This window comes from Bombina bombina, chromosome 2 (assembly GCF_027579735.1).
Source record: "Bombina bombina isolate aBomBom1 chromosome 2, aBomBom1.pri, whole genome shotgun sequence".
Lineage (NCBI taxonomy): Eukaryota > Metazoa > Chordata > Amphibia > Anura > Bombinatoridae > Bombina > Bombina bombina.
In genome coordinates, this window is record NC_069500.1 from 606933385 (window position 1) to 606953578 (window position 20194).

The window sequence follows — 20194 nt, forward strand, 5'->3', positions numbered from 1 at the left end:
GCCTTTGAGCGCCAACTGTGGAGTTTGAGGGTATGGACACCTGGTCTCTCTCCCCAGCCGCAGCATGTTCCACAGGGAGAGGAGAGCAGCGACCTCCCTCCCCAGCGGCAGTATACTGTGCAGAGGGAAGAGACAACCAGTCTCCTTCCCCAACCCCAACCAGAGATACCAGAGGCAGCAGGCCTCATAGACTGGTCCTGGGAGGACCCCCAGCAGGCAGGTGGAGATGGGACCGCAGTCTCTCTACCGGCCCTACAGGGATGCTGGGCAGGCGGCCCAGATCCCCAGCGACAGACCCAGCTACAGGGAGGGGAGAGCATCGACCTCCCTCCCCAGCCGGAGTGTGCCTTCCAGGGAGAGGAGACAACCGGTCTCTCTCCCCAGCCGCAGCATGTTCCACAGGAAGAGGAGAGCATCGACCTCCCTTCCCAATGGCCGCCGGAGTATCAGGAGGAGGAGGTAAGCCAATCTCCCCCTCCCCAGCTAACTCCTAACTTGGGCCCAGGGTTAACAGTGGAGATGTTAACCCCCACTGACCCCCACGTTCCCTTTGCCACCGGGCAGGACTATGCCCCAATTCCCCCAGCAGAAGAGCTGGCATCAGGACAGAGCGCTGCTGGCCTCTGCCCTACAGACCCCCTTGTTACAGGACTGGCCTGCAAACCCCTCACCCCAGCAGAAGCGCTGGCACCAGGGCAGAGTGCCGCTGGCCTCTGCCCCCCAAGTACCATCAGCTATTTGCCCAGCTGCGCCAGGAAGGCAGAGGATGCTACACTTTCATCCTATAACCTGGAACCTACAGGCCAGTGCTACTTGTTGTGGGGGGGCTGCTTTGCTGCTAGTGTTTATTTGTGGGTGGGTTGCGAGACTAACTTAGGCACTGACCGACAGAAGGTCAGGTGCCTTGTTAGTCTCCCTCCAAAAGGGGAGATATGTTACAAACTGCTATTTGTGACTGGCCCTTTAAATGGAAGGTTGCCCTGCTTCCCTGGATTTTGGAGAAGCCTATTTGCCAGCCTCCTTCCTCATGACTATGGCCCCTGGAAGATTGTGCCCCTGAGAGTATATTGACTTTTGTTGGGTGTGTGTGGCCCTTTGGGAACCGTCTGGGGACATATTGTGACTTTGGTGAACAATGCCCCCTTTAAGACTATGTCCCCAGACCTGTGAAATGACTTGTCCCTGGCTTTCTCCCACTTGGTTCAGTTTCATTGTGTGCCATTAAGAGTTAAATTTTGTTCAGCTTCAAGAAACCTATTCTAAATACAAGTCTGCTGGGATTAGCTCTAATTAGGTTTAGTGATCAACTTTCCCATTGTCTAATCAGACTAGTATTGATAAGGTGGACTGCATTGTTTTATTGTGTGTAAAATGTTATCTGCTGAAGTAAATGTTGTGGCCTGTCAAAGGGAGTGTCTCTCTATCTAATATCAAATGTGTGATGGGGGATTTTATGCCTCCCCCTGAGAGTGTCCTGTTTGCATGTAACCTCAATAAAAAGGAGGCTGTGTGCTCCAGCACATCAGACCTATGTTGACCCTCTAACTTGAAGCTTTGACTCATGTTTGTAGGATACAGCTTATAATCACTACAGGGATTGCTATGCTCTTCATACTGCCTTAGCTACAGGGATTGCTGACTATGGTGCTGATGATTCTTTGGTGAGCGCTAGGAGCATCCTTTTCTACGGTCCAACTTCCAGCCAGCCTGGAGGCAACCGTAACAGGAATTAAAACACTTTTTTTTAAAATCAACAATACTGCAGCCTGGGGCTGGCGGGGGGGCAAATGGTGGGGCAAGCCATTTTCTAGGGGGGGCAAATGCCCCCCCCTTGCCCCCCTGTAGCGACGCCACTGCTAGTAACTGTAGAATATTCCCATCTGTTTTGTTATGGTAAAGTAGTCTTGCTGGATAGAACAAAATGTGTCTCCAGGAGCTGGCAGTGGGTGTTTTGAGGTATTGTAGAGACATAGTCAGGATTTTTCACCTAAACAGTGGATCTCATTCATTGTGTGAGAAATGAAATAGAGCTGAACTCACAACTTACAAATGTGATGAGGGATAGTAACACTTCTGTATGAATTTTGCTATTTTTCATGTTTTCTTTTTGTTAGTTAAATATCAGTTTCACAATATGGCTGATCAAACAGATTTATGGGTAATTATTATGCTTAGCAAAACCTTCAAGTATAATCATATTTTATTTACTAGTTTATTTTTTGAATGGAGCCTTTTTTTTTTTGGTGCAAAAAAAAAACCAACGTAAAACAAAATGTTCACACCAATTAATTTAAATTAATTTGTGTTGATGTGTAATGTGTTTTAGGTCTTTCTAAGAATTAGCAGGTGATCAAACATAGCAAAAATGTTATAAATATTATTCAGTGGTTAAGAGCCTTCTCATAATTTTTCATGTCTTTCAAGGACTATTAAATAGATTACAACTGCATTAATTAACAAATGCTTAATAAAAAACACTTAGGGCTCAAAGTTCAAAAGAATGTCAGATCTGCGAGAAATACTCATTTGAGTATCGCCAGTCTCATAATTTGTCTGCCAGGTGAAACGTTGTACAGACGAGTGATGTACCTTCCATAGAAATGGCTCTGTGTTCAACAGTCCTCCCAGATCACCAGTGAATGCAGATCTCAGCAAGGGCCATGTTAATGTGCACTCTATGTAAAATGTGTTTTTAGAAATGAACGGCTTTTTTAATTTTGTTTTTATACTTACTACAAGTTTTCACTGTACTATACGTCTAATATTGCGACCGCACTATACTAAGTGTTATATATTAATAACGTTACAGTGCAGCCACAATATTACTAAATTCGTTCAATGTTGTGTATACTTGCTTTTATATATTTCTAATATTGTAATTGCACTGTACCAAATGTGTTATTAAAATAGAAATAGCAATAGAAATGTATCAAAGTAAGTTTACACAGTACTGAACAAGTTTACTTCTATTATTGCGGCAGCACAGTTAGTGTTATTAAAATATAACTTTTGGTACAGTTCAGTCAAGATATTAGAACTAAACACGTACAGTACAGTGAAAACTTAGAGTTGAGGTTTAAAAAATACAATATTATAAAAGGTGTCAATATCTAAAGACACATTTTACATTTTTACAGTACAAAGTTGCTTACAACATTGGGCCCGAGCAGTTAATGATGCCATCCAGTCACAGACTCATATACATTTATGAGCTTTATTCTTTGCTTTTCAACAAAGTTTGTAAAGAGCATGAAGTAAATTTAATAATGAAGTAAAGTGAAAAGATTTATACAATCGTATGCTCTGTCTAACGAAATAAACGTTTCATTTCGACTTTCATGTCCCTTTCAGGGAATCTAACAGAACCTCGCTATTTCACTGTTGGTCGTTCTGCTGCTGCTGCCGTTGGTTCTAAACTAATAAAGTCACGTGCACTGAGCTCTAGCAATCCAGATATCGCTGGGATGACCAGTGCTGCAGACGAGGAGGTCAAAAACATAATGTCCTCTAAGGTAAGTAAACAGAATAGGATCTTTTGTCATGAGACTTTAATAAACAATTAGATTTCTTTTAAATATCCAAAGTGATTTTTTCCTCCTAAAATATTGAAATTTAAAGAGACAATACATTCAAAAAATATACATTGGCGTATTTGACCCTAGAATGTGTATGCACTATATATTTGTGTTAATAAATACCTTGCCCCATAGGATGTCCAAGAGGCTGGCACAAATATATAATTTTACAAAATATTATGCTAGGTCCAAATGCATATACTCGCGCACACACACAAACACTCACAGCGGTATGAATAGCTTCAATGACGTGTGTCACTCCTGAATAAGAGAAAGAGACCTAAAAATGATCCACCTGTATAATAGGCTCAGAACCACAGCAACACTAAAGTTCCTAAAGATTCCCACTACCTGCCACCCAATGGAGACGTAAGCACATCCTGGTTTCCAAAATGAATGCTGTCCCTAATCTGTTGTTGTTTCTTTGAAGACTCTGTAACTATCTTCTTTTTTGTAGCTTCTGTTACTTATTACCTGCAGCTTTATTTTTCTTATTATGCTAAAATGGCTGCCGTATCTCCAGAATTAAGTTCTTATTCATCATTGCAAGTTCATATTGGCAGCACTTCATGCAAAGTTATGCAACAGCACTAAAATGTAACTTAAATACTCAATTTTTCTTCTGTACTTGACACTTTTGTTCCATTGTTGCTGTGTTAGTGCTCACCCACACATCCTATGCTGGAAAGTAGAGCTCAGTCGTGATATATCCCTCTAATTTAAATAACTATAGATTTAAAAGTATGTATCTCCAGCAAAATGTATTCTTTTATCAAAATCAGTATATTACAAAACTATATTGGTGAACTCACCCAGCCATCTTTTGGGAACATTTATCAAGCTGCATTAGCAGTGCAGGTGTAAATGAGTGAGCCTACAAACACAAATTCACAAAGCAGTTCCTGCTTCTTATCCTCTCTGCCATCTCAGATGGTAGAGATAAATTACCCCATACTTGTACATTCTGAGTGATTGACAGGCTCTTCTCTCACAGGATTGCACAAGAGAGTTAATGTGCAGTAATAAAGGGACAGTCTACTTGAAAATGTATTGTTTAAAAAGATAGATAATCCCTTTATTATCCATTCCCCTGTTTTGCATAACCAACACTGTTATATTAATATACTTTTTACCTCTGTGATTACCTATAAGCCTCTGCAGACTGCCTCCTTATCTCTTTTGACAGACTTGCAGTTTAGCTAATCAGTGCTGACTCATAAATAACTCCACGAAAGTGAGCACAAACGTATCTATATGGCACACTTGAACTAGCACTGTCTGTGAAAAACTGTCAAAAGCAGTGAGATAAAAGGCGGCCTTCAACAGTTTAGAAATCAGTTTGAACTTACCTATGTTTAGCTTTCAAAAAAGAATACCAAGGGAACAAAGCAAATTTGATTATAAAAGTAAATTGGAAAGTTGTTTAAAGGAACATTAAATACCTCAAGATTTTAATATAAATTGTTTCATTACATATAGTAAAATAATTTTGCAATATACTTTCATTATTTATTTTTTTCACCTTTCCTGTAATTTAATTCTGAATATTATGTTTTTTTTCAATTCATGTTAAACATGGAAGTGCAGACACAACTATATTCCTCGCAGTCATTGGTTCCACACTCTAGTAAGCCATTTATAACCATTCCTAATTGGCCTTAGCAGAAAAGGTAACTTAGGTTACAATATGGCGGAGCCCACTGCTTTATGGACATTAACTTTACCCTTATTTTATTTCTATAGTTAAACAACTAATTTAATTATTAAAAATAGGTGTAAAAATTATTCTCAGGCTAATCTTTGCTCTGAATACATAATTTAAGCAATGATTTATTTAGTGTTTAACCCCTTGACCCAATGTGACCTATATATATGGTAGAAAGCTCATCGTACCACATAAAGTATATATATATGTCGCAGCTGCAGGAAACTCAAGCAGTCTCAGCTGTAAAGTTATAGCCATGAGCTGGTCTTCCTGAGCTGCAGGCAACTGTCTGCATATGGAACCTGAGCCTGATTGGTGCTCCGGCTCCATATGAAGGCAGATACCAGATTGTTACAGAGTGTCTCCGTCTGTAATAATCAACTGCTGGTGCCAGCGGGATGTGTGAGAAGGAAAGCGGGAGGCGGTTGGGTGGTCCAGCGGTGGAGGGGGACGGATAGACAGAGGGGGAGGGAGTGGCATGGGCACTACACTTCAGAAAAAAATTAAAGGAGAGGGAGATATGGGGAGCTATACTACCGAAAAAAGGTGGAATGGGTGGTGAGGTGGAATGGGTGGTGAGGGGCCCTTACTAACAATTGCCGGAGGTCTTGTTAAAAGGACAATAAAGTCAAAATTAAACTTTCATGACTCAGAATGTGCAATTTTATACTTTTCCAATGTATTTCTGTTATCAAATTTGCTTGGTATCCTTTATTGAACAGTAAACTAGGTAGGCATATAGGGCCTCAGGAGTGTGCACAAGTCTTTGGGACTCTATGGCAGCAGTGTTTGCAACTATGTATAACATTGCTGCAAACATTATTGCAAACACAGTTGCCGTAGTGTGGCTTTACTGTTCCTTTAACGCCCGTTTTTTGTGTCCATCAGTTACTGGAAACTGACAATGCTTTTGCATTGCATTTCAAGTACTGATGTCATAATGTCTTATAAATTATATAAAAGGAAAAAAATATTAATATCTTTTTATTTATTTGTTAATATGGCCCCTTAATATGGCCCTTAATTTTCTGTAGAATTGTACATATCAATATGCAATAACAATAGTCTGTGTCCTTTAAATTAAGTTTTACATTCAATGCAAAATTAACCCATTTATTCAAAACCATCATACAAACTAGAGAATGTGGTATTGCTGTTTAGTGGCATTATGGTCATTTGCTGCAGGTTACCAATCGCAACTGCAATCGTATGTCCTATATTATGGACCCCAGCAATGACATGCAGGCTTCCTGTGCCAGCACAAGATCTTCTAGTAAAAAGGTATTTTGCACACTTCATCCAGGTATTGCCTCAAGGTATAACACAGTGCAGTATTTGCTGCATGATAATACTCAATAACCAATCCAATCATATGGCATTTCTAACTAATGTTTTATATAGCTACAGTTACTCCTATTAACGCTCTTAATGTATTGCTTGGCTAATAATCTACAGAATGGCTGCATTATACCTGCATTTTCTTTTATATTCCACTATTTGTTTTTTATATTTGCCTATTGGTTTATATTAGGGGAAGTTAATTAACAGATATTTTAAGGATGACAAGAAATAATTTAGAACTTAAACCTTAAAAAAAAAAAAAAAACTGCCATGTTTTTTCAGTAGTGAGACCATTACCAGATTTTATCCTACATTCAAAACCTACCTGTCACTTTACTAGACATATTATGTTGGTCTTTTTCATGTTCTGAGACATTAACCCCTTAATGACCACAATGTACCCTGTATGTCACTGGTCGTTAAGGGTTTTTTCAGGACATAATAGCACAAGTCTAGCAAAAATACGCTATTAATGCCCTCCCTCCAGCAGGCTTTGTGGAATAGAGCAGTCTCAACGCTGGTGGCAAGACCGCGCTATAAAACAATCAAGTCCCAAAAAAAGGCCAGTGACATACAGGGTACGTCGCTGGTCCTTAAGGGGTTAAAGGCAGACAACTGAGTTCCCCTTTCAGCACTTAAAGGGACATAATACTCATATGCTAAATCACTTGAAACTGATGCAGTATAACTGTAAAAAGCTGACAGGAAAATATCACCTGAACATCTCTATGTAAAAAAGGAAGATATTTTACCTCACAATCTCCTCAGCTCAGCAGACTCTTTTACTGTGATCTCATGAGATTTCACTTAACTCTCATGAGATTTCATAGTAAACTTCCTTAAACTGAATAGGGAAATAACATGAGTGTGCATGAGGCTCACTCCCTTGCCTGTCCCGGGACAGACATACTGATTTGCTGCTTAAAGTCATTTACAATGGGATGTGAATACTTATGACATTTTAAGGTAAAATATCTTTCTTTTTTACATAGAGATGTTCTGGTGATATTTTCTAGTCAGCTTTTTACAGCTATGCTGCATCACTTTCAAGTGTTTCAACATTTGGGTATCGTAGCCCTTTAAAGGACATTTTGGCTAGAAAATATCACATGAGTATATCCATTTAAAAAGATATACGGCCTCAGTAGCCACATCCAATTGTAGATTAACTTTAAAACATTCAATTTGTGTTCTTGTCCTGGGCTTACAAGAGTTGCATTTGTCATGAACAGGCTCAGGAACTATCTATTTCTCCTCAGTACAAGGAAGTTCACTATGAAATCTTGCAGGTTCATGGTGATATCTTACAAGATCATGTTAAAATCCCATAATATCATCAGTTACACGTGATATGATCTTAGTTTTAAATAAAGAAAAACTCTTTCTTTCTCACAGATGCATCAAGGATCAATGAGTATTTATGTTGAGTAACATTTCTATTTAAAAGATGACTTTGAAGACCAATAAAATGCCATATATTTAACAATATGACTCCATTTCTAGTCTTCTGGAAAAATAAGGTTCTCAGAGGAATTTAAAGGCCAAATTTAATCAACACATCAAACCTGAAAACAGCTTTTCTCAGACAATTATTTACAAGCATTAAATTGTACAACTAGTAATGTTAACTTCACCTCTGCTCCTAACTATTTGTCTTTATATATATTTATATATATATATATATATATATATATACACACACCAAGCATTTTCAGTATAGGTGGCGGTTGCAACAGGTAAAATATGCTATTTCATTTTAATAGGTTCCAGCAAGTAAAATAGATCTTTATAATGACCTTCTCAGGTGCACTGCAGATTTACATATGGCACTAGCCAGATACTGTAGCCAGCTAACTTACAAAAACTCCCACCCCTTGACAATTCTGAATGTAGCCACGGAGGTATTGTTTTTTCTCCCTAATACACAGGAGCTAGAAACACAGATACACTTGCAAGAGTAATAAATATATTTTGTAACAATAGTCTAACTAAATATGTTGCTTGAAGTAAGCCTAAAAGGACATGAAACAACATTTTTTACATGATTCAGAATGTCTAATTTTTTTTCCAGTTTTGCTTCTATTGTCAAATGTACTTTGTTCTGTTTGTGTCCTTAGTTAAAGAGCATAGCTAGGTAGACTCTGGAGTGTGCACTTATCTGGAACACTATATGGCAGCAGTTGGAGAGCGCTGGCAATTTTTGGCCCGGGGGGGGGGGGGGGAGTGCAACCCAGGGGGTCAGGTATAGCAATCCACCTCTTTTAAAAAATTTATATTCTATGAAAGTTCTATGAAGTGGAAAACATAAATCATAAAGTAAGGCGGTTTACTTTTATGCAATTCCAGATTACTTACTACTGCTCTGCATTGGTAGCAATAGCACATTGTTCCTTCTGCAGCATTCATGCTGGGCAGCCTACAGCTATAATAACCCAGGATATAGGCGCCAAACCACTGCTGAGGTTCACAGTAAATAGGACATTGGGCTGACGAGGCACAGAGCTGTCAGTGGGTGGGCAGTGAAGGTGTAAATATATAACTACACTCAAATTGTACACACACACACATATAAATATATATTTATATATATATATGTGTGTATGTGGATATATATATATATATGTGTGTATGTGTGTGTTTATATATGCATGCTATATATAGATGCCTTAAAATGTTTACTTTCATAATATAACATTTAAACTGCATCACTGTGTGCACTTGTAAAAGATAATGTAAATCTGATTGGGTTGTGCACATTGCAGATGTGATATAATGCCCCTGTATGGTGATTTACTGTTCACACCACGCACATACCATGGGCACACCTATGAAAACTGACAGACACTTGCCCTGATTTCACTACCAAAGGCATCCCAGGATGCAATTGCCTCCCTGCCCACACCCCAGCCTACCCCAGGGTAGCAGTTTTGCAACAGTCCTTTTGACAATATTATACCTTATACAAACAAGGTTCTGAGCCTACCTAGGTATGCTCTTCAAGAAAGGATTCCAAGGGAACAAAGTACATTTAATAATAGAACTAAATTGGTAAGTTTTTAAAAAAAAATTGTATGCTCTATCAGAATCCTAAAGAATTGGCTTGTGTCCCTTATAAATATGAATCTGTTGCACGTTACCTGAGACTGCAGTATAGAATACAAACAATTTACAGCTAACTGTAAGTTTTCACTGATAAAACTAAAATGAACCTCCATGGATCGTTCACTTCTCTGTGTTGGTACTAATGCTTCCTCTGCTTTATGCGCTATAGTCTTGCTCTTGCACCTGTGTACTTTAGTTTGCCCTTGTACCACAAAAAATAAAGACAAAATGGAAACTTGTATGTTATTTGCACTTATTTCTATGCCACTTTAATACATGATAATTCCCAATATTTTTATCAGCCTACTGAGCTTAAAAATATTTTATATAATTCACTTTTTTAGTGTTATTCATAATAGTATTTCATGCGTATGGACAGATTGTTATATCAAACACTAAAATACTGTTTAAAAAATATATTTTTTATTGTAAAATATAGTCAAATATATGTTTCTTATTATGGGGACTTTGCTCCTCCATTTCTATCTATTTATATTGTGGTACGTATACATTTGCCGTTTAGCTCTGCTTTAAAACAAATTGTGTGTGTATGTGGTGCAATATATTGTATTCTATGTTGTACTGAGAATACGATGATAAACACTCCATTTTCTTTTAGCTCTTCCACGAAGAATTGGCGCTTCAGATGGTGGTTAGCGCTGGCATGGTTAGAGAAAGCGTATTCAAGTATGCGTGGTTCTTCTTTGAACTGCTGGTAAGATCTGCTATACTATTGTCAATAGTAATATTTTTGGCATCTAGAGTGGTATACTAAGATTCTCAACTGCATCCCAACAACAACTGTAGCTGACTATAATGACATCATTATCTACAATTCTTTCTATAGTTTTTATTCAGGTGAAGGGTCATTGTAATACAAAAAGTAAATGCTATAATTCATTAGTGAATGTGATATTTGCACTATTGACACTCTTCAGATAATCCATCACCGGCAAAACAAATATAGTACCCGGAGCCTAAGGCATCTCTGTTAACAAGAGCAGACCTTTTGTCCCTGCCCACAAAAGCTGACATTTAAACGCTGTTAGAAGAAATCAGCCAAGTTAAACAATGTATTTAAAACAAATTTCTCCAACATAGGTGTGTCCGGTCCACGGCGTCATCCTTACTTGTGGGATATTCTCCTCCCCAACAGGAAATGGCAAAGAGCCCAGCAAAGCTGGTCACATGATCCCTCCTAGGCTCCGCCTACCCCAGTCATTCTCTTTGCCGTTGTACAGGCAACATCTCCACGGAGATGGCTTAGAGTTTTTTAGTGTTTAACTGTAGTTTTTATTATTCAATCAAGAGTTTGTTATTTTAAAATAGTGCTGGTATGTACTATTTACTCAGAAACAGAAAAGAGATGAAGATTTCTGTTTGTATGAGGAAAATGATTTTAGCACCGTAACTAAAATCCATGGCTGTTCCACACAGGACTGTTGAGAGCAATTAACTTCAGTTGGGGGAACAGTGTGCAGTCTCTTACTGCTTGAGGTATGACACATTCTAACAAGACGATGTAATGCTGGAAGCTGTCATTTTCCCTATGGGATCCGGTAAGCCATGTTTATTAAGATAGTAAATAAGGGCTTCACAAGGGCTTATTAAGACTGTAGACTTTTTCTGGGCTAAATCGATTCATTATTAACACATATTTAGCTTTGAGGAATCATTTATTCTGGGTATTTTGATATGATTATATCGGCAGGCACTGTTTTTGACACCTTATTCTTTAGGGGCTTTCCCTAATCATAGTCAGAGCCTCATTTTCGCGCCGGTATGGCGCACTTGTTTTTGAGGACAGCATGGCATGCAGCTGCATGTGTGTGGAGCTCTGATACATAGAAAAGTCTTTCTGAAGGCATCATTTGGTATCGTATTCCCCTTTGGGCTTGGTTGGGTCTCAGCAAAGCAGATTCCCGGGACTGTAAAGGGGTTAAATATAAAAACGGCTCCGGTTCCGTTATTTTAAGGGTTAAAGCTTCCAAATTTGGTGTGCAATACTTTTAAGGCTTTAAGACACTGTGGTGAAATTTTGGTGAATTTTGAACAATTCCTTCATACTTTTTCGCAATTGCAGTAATAAAGTGTGTTTAGTTTAAAATTTAAAGTGACAGTAACGGTTTTATTTTAAAACGTTTTTTGTGCTTTGTTATCAAGTTTATGCCTGTTTAACATGTCTGAACTACCAGATAGATTGTGTTCTGACTGTGGGGAAACCAAGGTTCCTTCTCATTTAACTATATGTATTTTATGTCATAAAAAAAATTTAGTAAAAATGATGCCCAAGATGATTCCTCAAGTGAGGGGAGTAAGCATGGTACTGCATCATCCCCTCCTTCGTCTACACCAGTCTTGCCCATACAGGAGGCCCCTAGTACATCTAGTGCGCCAATACTCCTTACTATGCAACATTTAAAGGCTGTAATGGATAATTCTATCAAAAACATTTTAGCCAATATGCCCGCTTATCAGCGAAAGCGCGACTGCTCTGTTTTAGAAAATTCTGTAGAGCATGAGAACGCTGATGATATGGTTTCTGAAGGGCCCCTACACCAGTCTGAGGGGGCCAGGGAGGTTTTGTCTGAGGGAGAAATTTCAGATTCAGGAAACATTTCTCAACAAGCTGAACCTGATGTGATTACTTTTAAATTTAAGTTGGAACATCTCCGCGCTCTGCTTAAGGAGGTGTTATCCAATTTGGATGATTGTGATTATCTGGTCATTCCAGAACCACTATGTAAAATGGAAAAGTTCTTAGAGGCCCCGGGGCCCCCCGAAGCTTTTCCTATATCCAAGCGGGTGGCGTACATTGTTAGTAAAGAATGGGACAGGCCCGGTATACCTTTAGTACCTCCCCCCATATTTATAAAATTGTTTTCCTATAGTCGACCCCAGAAAGGACTGATGGCAGACAGTCCCCAAGGTCGAGGGGGCGGTTTCTACTCTACACAAGCGCGCCACTATACCCATAGAAGATAGTTGTGCTTTCCAAGATCCTATGGATAAAAAAATAGAAGGTCTGCTAAAGATGTTTGTTCAGCAAGGTTCCCTTCTACAACCAATTGCATGCATTGTCCCTGTCACTGCAGCCGCGTGTTTCTAGTTTGATGAGCTAGGAAAGGCGATTATTAGTAATTCTTCTTCTTATGAAGAGATTATGGACAGAATTCGTGCTCTTAATTGGCTAATTCTTTCACCCTAGACGCCACCTTGCAATTGGCTAGGTTAGCGGCGAAAAAATTCTGGGTTTGCTATTGTGGCGCAGAGCGCTTTGGTTAAAATCTTGGGCAGCGGATGCGTCTTCCAAGAACAAATTGCTTGACATTCCTTTCAAGGGGAAAACACTCTTTGGCCCTGACTTGAAAGAGATTATCTCTGATATCACTGGGGGCAAGGGCCACGCCCTTCCTCAGGATAGGTCTTTTCAAGACCAAAAATAAACCTAAGTTTCGTCCCTTTCGCAGAAACGGATCAGCCCCAAGGGCTACGTCCTCTAAGCAGGAAGGTAATACTTCTCAAGCCAATCCAGCCTGGAGACCTATGCAAGGCTGGAACAAAGGAAAGCAGGCCAGGAAACCTGCCACTGCTACCAAGACAGCATGAAATGCGGGCCCCCGATCCGGGACCGGATCTGGTGGGGGGCAGACTCTCTCTCTTCGCTCAGGCTGGGGCAAGAGATGTTCTGGATCCTTGGGCGCTAGAAATAGTCTCCCAAGGTTATTCTCTGGAGTTCAAGGGGCTTCCTCCAAGGGGGAGGTTCCACAAGTCTCAGTTGTCTTCAGACCACATAAGAAGACAGGCATTCTTACATTGGGTAGAAGACCTGCTAAAAATGGGAGTGATTCATCCTGTTCCATTAGGAGAACAAGGGATGGGGTTCTACTCCAATCTGTTCATAGTTCCCAAAAAAGAGGGAACGTTCAGACCAATCTTAGATCTCAAGATCTTGAACAAGTTTCTCAAGGTTCCATCGTTCAAGATGGAAACCATTCGAACACTTCTTCCTTCCATCCAGGAAGGTCAATTCATGACCAAGGTGGATTTCAAGGATGCGTATCTACATATTCCTATCCACAAGGAACATCATCGGTTCCTAAGGTTTGCATTCCTGGACAAGCATTTCCAGTTCGTGGCGTTTTCTTTCGGATTAGCCACTGCTCCTAGGATTTTCTCATAGGTACTAGGGTCCCTTCTGGCGGTGCTAAGACCAAGGGGCATTGCTGTAGTACCTTACTTGGACGACATTCTGATTCGAGCGTCGTCCCTTCCTCAAGTAAAGGCTCACACGGACATTGTCCTGGCCTTTCTCAGATCTCACGGATGGAAAGTGAACGTGGAAAAGAGTTCTCTATCTCCGTCAACGAGGGTTCCCTTCTTGGGAACTATAATAGACTCCTTAGAAATGAGGATTTTTCTGACAGAAGCCAGAAAAACAAAACTTCTAGACTCTTGTCGGATACTTCATTCCGTTCCTCTTCCTTCCATAGCGCAGTGCATGGAAGTGATAGGTTTGATGGTAGCGGCAATGGACATAGTTCCTTTTGTGCGCATTCATCTAAGACCATTACAACTGTTCATGCTCAGTCAGTGGAATGGGGACTATTCAGACTTGTCTCCGAAGATACAAGTAAATCAGAGGACCAGAGACTCTTTCCGTTGGTGGCTGTCCCTGGACAACCTGTCACAAGGGATGACCTTCCGCAGACCAGAGTGGGTCATTGTCACGACCGACGCCAGTCTGATGGGCTGGGGCGCGGTCTGGGGATCCCTGAAAGCTCAGGGTCTTTGGTCTCGGGTAGAATCTCTTCTACCGATAAATATTCTGGAACTGAGAGCGATATTCAATGCTCTCAAAGCTTGGCCTCAGTTAGCGAGGGCCAAGTTCATACATCAACCATCAGGGGGGAACAAGGAGTTCCCTAGCGATGGAAGAAGTGACCAAAATCATTCTATGGTCGGAGTCTCACTCCTGCCACCTGTCTGCTATCCACATCCCAGGAGTGGAAAATTGGGAAGCGGATTTTCTGAGTCGTCAGACATTGCATCCGGGGGAGTGGGAACTCCATCCGGAAATCTTTGCCCAAGTCACTCAACCGTGGGGCATTCCAGACATGGATCTGATGGCCTCTCGTCAGAACTTCAGAGTTCCTTACTACGGGTACAGATCCAGGGATCCCAAGGCGGCTCTAGTGGATGCACTAGTAGCACCTTGGACCTTCAAACTAGCTTATGTGTTCCCGCCGTTTCCTCTCATCCCCAGGCTGGTAGCCAGGATCAATCAGGAGAGGGCGTCGGTGATTTTGATAGCTCCTGCGTGGCCACGCAGGACTTGGTATGCAGATCTGGTGAATATGTCATCGGCTCCACCATGGAAGCTACCTTTGAGACGAGACCTTCTTGTTCTAGGTCCGTTCGACCCACTCCAGCTGACTGCTTGGAGATTTAACGCTTGATCTTATCAAAGCGAGGGTTCTCAGATTCTGTTATTAATACTCTTGTTCAGGCCTGAAAGCCTGTAACCAGAAAAATTACCACATTATTTGGTATATCTGTTGGTGTGAATCTGCAGGATTCCCTTGGGACAAGGTTAAGATTCCTAAGAGTCTATCCTTCCTTCGAGAAGGATTGGAAAAAGGATTATCTGCAAGTTCCTTGATGGGACAGATTTCTGCCTTGTCTGTGTTACTTCACAAAAAGCTGGCAGCTGTGCCAGATGTTCTAGCCTTTGTTCAGGCTCTGGTTAGAATCAAGCCTGTTTACAAAATTTTGACTCCTCCTTGGAGTCTCAACCTAGTTCTTTCAGTTCTTCAGGGGGTTCCGTTTGAACCCTTACATTCCGTTGATATTAAGTTATTATCTTGGAAAGTTTTGTTTTTGGTTGCAATTTCTTCTGCTAGAAGAGTTTCAGAATTATCTGCTCTGCAGTGTTCTTCTCCTTATCTGGTGTTCCATGCAGATAAGGTGGTTTTGCGTACTAAACCTGGTTTTCTTCCAAAAGTTGTTTCTAACAAAAACATTAACCAGGAGATAGTTGTGCCTTCTTTGTGTCCTAATCCAGTTTCAAAGAAGGAACGTTTGTTGCACAACTTGGATGTAGTTCGTGCTCTCAAATTTTACTTAGCAGCTACTAAGGATTTCAGACAAACTTTGTCTTTGTTTGTTGTTTATTCTGGTAAACGGAGAGGTCAAAAAGCAACTTCTACCTCTCTCTCCTTCTGGATTAAAAGCATTATCCGATTGGCTTATGAGACTGCCGGACGGCAGTCTCCTGAAAGAATCACAGCTCACTCCACTAGGGCTGTGGCTTCCACATGGGCCTTCAAGAACGAGGCTTCTGTTGATCAGATATGTAAGGCAGCGACTTGGTCTTCACTGCACACTTTTTCTAAATTTTACAAATTTGATACTTTTGCTTCTTCTGAGGCTATTTTTGGGAGAAAGGTTTTGCAAGCCGTGGTGCCTTCCATTTAGGTGACCTGATTTGCTCCCTCCCTTCATCCGTGTCCTAAAGCTTTGGTATTGGTTCCCACAAGTAAGGATGACGCCGTGGACCGGACACACCTATGTTGGAGAAAACAGAATTTATGTTTACCTGATAAATTACTTTCTCCAACGGTGTGTCCGGTCCACGGCCCGCCCTGGTTTTTTTAATCAGGTCTGATAATTTATTTTCTTTAACTACAGTCACCACGGTAACATATGGTTTCTCCTATGCAAATATTCCTCCTTAACGTCGGTCGAATGACTGGGGTAGGCGGAGCCTAGGAGGGATCATGTGACCAGCTTTGCTGGGCTCTTTGCCATTTCCTGTTGGGGAGGAGAATATCCCACAAGTAAGGATGACGCCGTGGACCGGACACACCGTTGGAGAAAGTAATTTATCAGGTAAACATAAATTCTGTTTTTCTATAATAAAAAAGGAAATGACGGATATTGGCAGTAGGGTGGCACAACTAGAAGAGGTAAATTAATCTTTTACTAGTTCGGCTGAATCTATGGCACAACAACTATTCCAGCAAAAGGAGGCAATAGCAACTTTACAAAATCAGGCGAAAGATATCGAGAACAGTCAGAGGAGGCTCAATTTAAGGATCAGAGGGATCCCAGAGACTATGAGGCCTATTTATCAAGCCGTCAACCGCAAATACGCTGGAATTCCGCAGCGTAATTGTGGCAAGCCTGATTCGCCTTATTTATCAAAGCCTACAGACCGGCAAAAGTTGAAATCTGTGACGTAACATACGATCCACCGGTCGTAATCCGACACAGATTGATGCTTACATCATTACAGATGTTCCGAATAAAAATTCGGCACTATCTGACTACTTTTGCAAGTTATCAAACTGCTAATCAGCCAATAGGATTGAGCTTTCATGCTATTGGCTATTCCATATCAGCCAATAGAATGTAAGCTCAAACCTATTGACTGATTGGATCAGCCAATAGGATGAAAGCTTAATCCTATTGGCTGATTGCAACAGCCAATAGGATTCTTTCAACCTTAATTCCGATTGACTGATAGAATTCTTGGATGACGTCAATTAAAGGGAAACTTCATTGTTCAGAAGACGTCGTCAGAAGAGGATGCTCCGCGCCGGATGTCTTGAAGATGGAGCCGCTCCGCACCGGATGGATGAAGATAGAAGATGCCGTCTGGATGAAGACTTCTGCCCGGTTGGATGAAGACTTCGGCCCGCTTGGATGAAGACTTCTGCCGGCTTTGCCGAGGACTTCTGCCGCTTCATTGAGGATGGATGTCGGGTCTTCAAAAACTGTAAGTGGATCTTCGGGGTTAATGTTAGGTTTTTTTATGGGTTTATTGGGTGGGTTTTAATTTTATATTAGGAGTTTGGGCTGAAAAAGAGCTAAATGCCCTTTTAAGGGCAATGCCCATACAAATGCCCTTTTCAGGATTTCATCTTTACTTGTGGGATATTCACCCCCTGGTCAGCAGGAGGAGGCAAAGAGCACCACAACAGAGCTGTTAAATAGCTCCTCCCTTCCCTCCCACTCCAGTCATTTTCTTTGCCTACGTTAGTGATAGGAAGAGGTAAAGTGAGGTGCTAGATTAGATTCTTCAATCAAGAGTTTATTAATTTTAAAGTAGTGCCAGAGTGTGCTGCTTTGTTGTAGGGTGTAGCCGTAGTCCATATCAGTCTCTACAGTAGAGCTTTTGGTGGCTTTAAAGCAATGGGAACTTGTTGGACATAATTCTCACTGCGCCTCCCATATAATTGTTTGCTGCCCTTACCAAGAAAATCTGAGGGATATTTGCTCAGGACTTTCTTTCTAAATGAAAGGTCCATGTGAGGGAGAGGACCTCGCAAACCTGGGAACTGCCTTACTGTCCGGCAGGAAACTATGAGGTAAGTGCTAACTTTATTCTGGGGGTGAAGGAGACTCAGAAGCAAGTTGGGCACGTCATTATTATTATTCCTCATTGGATTTAGCCTTATTATCAGAGGCTTACAGGTAGATTCCCTCAGAGTTTTAGGGAACACTTGGGGACAGTTAAACGCAGGCACTGGGGCTGTATGGGACATAGGCTTTCAGTGTGACAAGTATTGTTCATAACGGAGCCATCACTGAACTGCTTAAATTCTAATTTGTTTATTCGCTAGAGCAAATTAGCTGAGAGGGCTAAAGTCTCTTTGTTGGTCAATTTTATTAACTGTTTGGAGCAAGTTTTTATTCCCAGCGGCTTACTATTATATTATTAGATGACCGGGAGTATTTTTTGGCCTCTTTATATTACTTTGCACTGTTTGGGGCAGGTTCTTACTCCCAGGATTTTATTTTTGCGAATAAGGCCGATCGGGAGATGTGTTTGTTCATATCGCCTTGAAGGCTGACATACACTGTGTCGGAGGATATGTTATTAACAGGATAGCCGCCTGTGAACGATACGCCCACGATGGGCGGAGCTATGCTACGCGATTTGTGTGCCTTTTTACATAGCCTGAATTCCGTTGAATCGTAATCTTCTTTGCTGTTGTGTTTCACGCAGCAGAGATACTGCTCGTTTTGTGTTTTCAGTTTGTGATGCCTTCGATCATGTTAGGCTCTCAATCCGGGGGCAAGTCACCTCAGCAAGACTTAGCTGAGGTCTGGTGATCGTTTTCAATTTTCACATTAAGTCTTGTAAAAACAAAGCAACAAAGTTTTATTCTAAGACTCAGTAACACCAAAATGTTTAGAAATGGTGCATTCAGTTGGTATAAGAACCTCCTAGGAATGTTAATTACCATATCTTTTTAATATTTAAAAGATATTCTATTTAAATGGGTACCTCAGCAAAATATCTGATGTGTAAGTAGGTACTACAATCTTTGCTTGCTAATCATTACAGCACACAAAAAGAAAAAGTTAGTTTAAAATTTAAAGAGACAGTAACGTTTTTTATTTGTTAATTTTTAGTAAGACTTTTTAATTTAATCTAGGGTTTTTACTGTTTAGGAGTCTATTGACTACGGTCAATCTATGCAATTTCTCCTATAATGTCCCACAAAATGTTATGGTCCACATGCAGTGCCCTGCGCTTCCTTTCATACTCCTCTCAGAGTTTTCTCTGCATTTCATGCATGATTCGTTCTTCCCACGTGGTAGAAATCATTTCTAGAGGTTTCCGAATGGTTCTTCCCAGTTACCTGAAAGAGGAAGATATTTCGGGATTATCTTGAGAGAGAATTTTCAGACTCAGATGAATAATAGTTTATTCTGAGGTTGGTTTTCTTCAGTTTTCTAGCTTGAACATCTCCATTAGCTACTTTGGGAGGTTTTAGCTACTCAGGGAGACTCCGACGCTAGTGGTGTTGGTGCGTCCAGTAAGTTATAAGGAATGAAAGAGACCGCATTTCCTATATTTGAAAAGATGTTTCCCCTGAGCCGACTCAGCTATACCCCTAGAGGATAATTAGGGGTTTTTTTTTCACGGGTTCTATGGCCAAGGATTAGAGAAGGGAAGGTACACCAGGGTTTACAATGACAACCAGCTGTGTACTTGGTTACCGTCACTATTGTGACATCATATTGGTTTGATGGGTTGTCTGATGCTACTAAGCCAGAAACTCCCATGGATAAAATCCAGGACAATAAGAGCTACTTCCTTTATTTCAAATTATTCCCTTCAAGTTATCAGGGAGCATAGGTTTCTCTGTTCCAGCTCACAGAGCCTTATGGTTAGAGCCTTGTTCTATGGATGTATGCTCTAAGTCTAAGTTTTTAGCGATTCCTTACAAGGGGAGGACCTTGTTGGGACCTGGCTTGACGGAAATAATATCTTTTGAAATTTAAAGAATTTCAACAAAAAATAAATAAATAAAATAAATCCAAATAGCCTGCTGTTGAATCAAACACAGCATGAAGGTCATGCCCCCGATCTGGAACCGGATCTTGTAGGGGACAGACTTTCTGTCTTCACTCAGGCTTGGGTTCGAGAGATCCCTGGGCAATAGAAATAGTGTCC

General features: G+C 40.7%; 1 protein-coding gene across 1 annotated transcript in view; it reads left to right on the top strand.

The window, feature by feature from the left end:
- The window catches only part of DOCK8 (dedicator of cytokinesis 8), a 515743-nt gene that overhangs the window by 166793 nt on the left and 328756 nt on the right, over window positions 1–20194 (top strand). The window contains exons 23-25 of the mRNA XM_053699981.1: window positions 3352–3512; window positions 6466–6561; window positions 10343–10438. Of these exons, the coding sequence (XP_053555956.1) occupies window positions 3352–3512; window positions 6466–6561; window positions 10343–10438 (353 nt within the window). The remainder of the gene's footprint in view (window positions 1–3351; window positions 3513–6465; window positions 6562–10342; window positions 10439–20194) is intronic.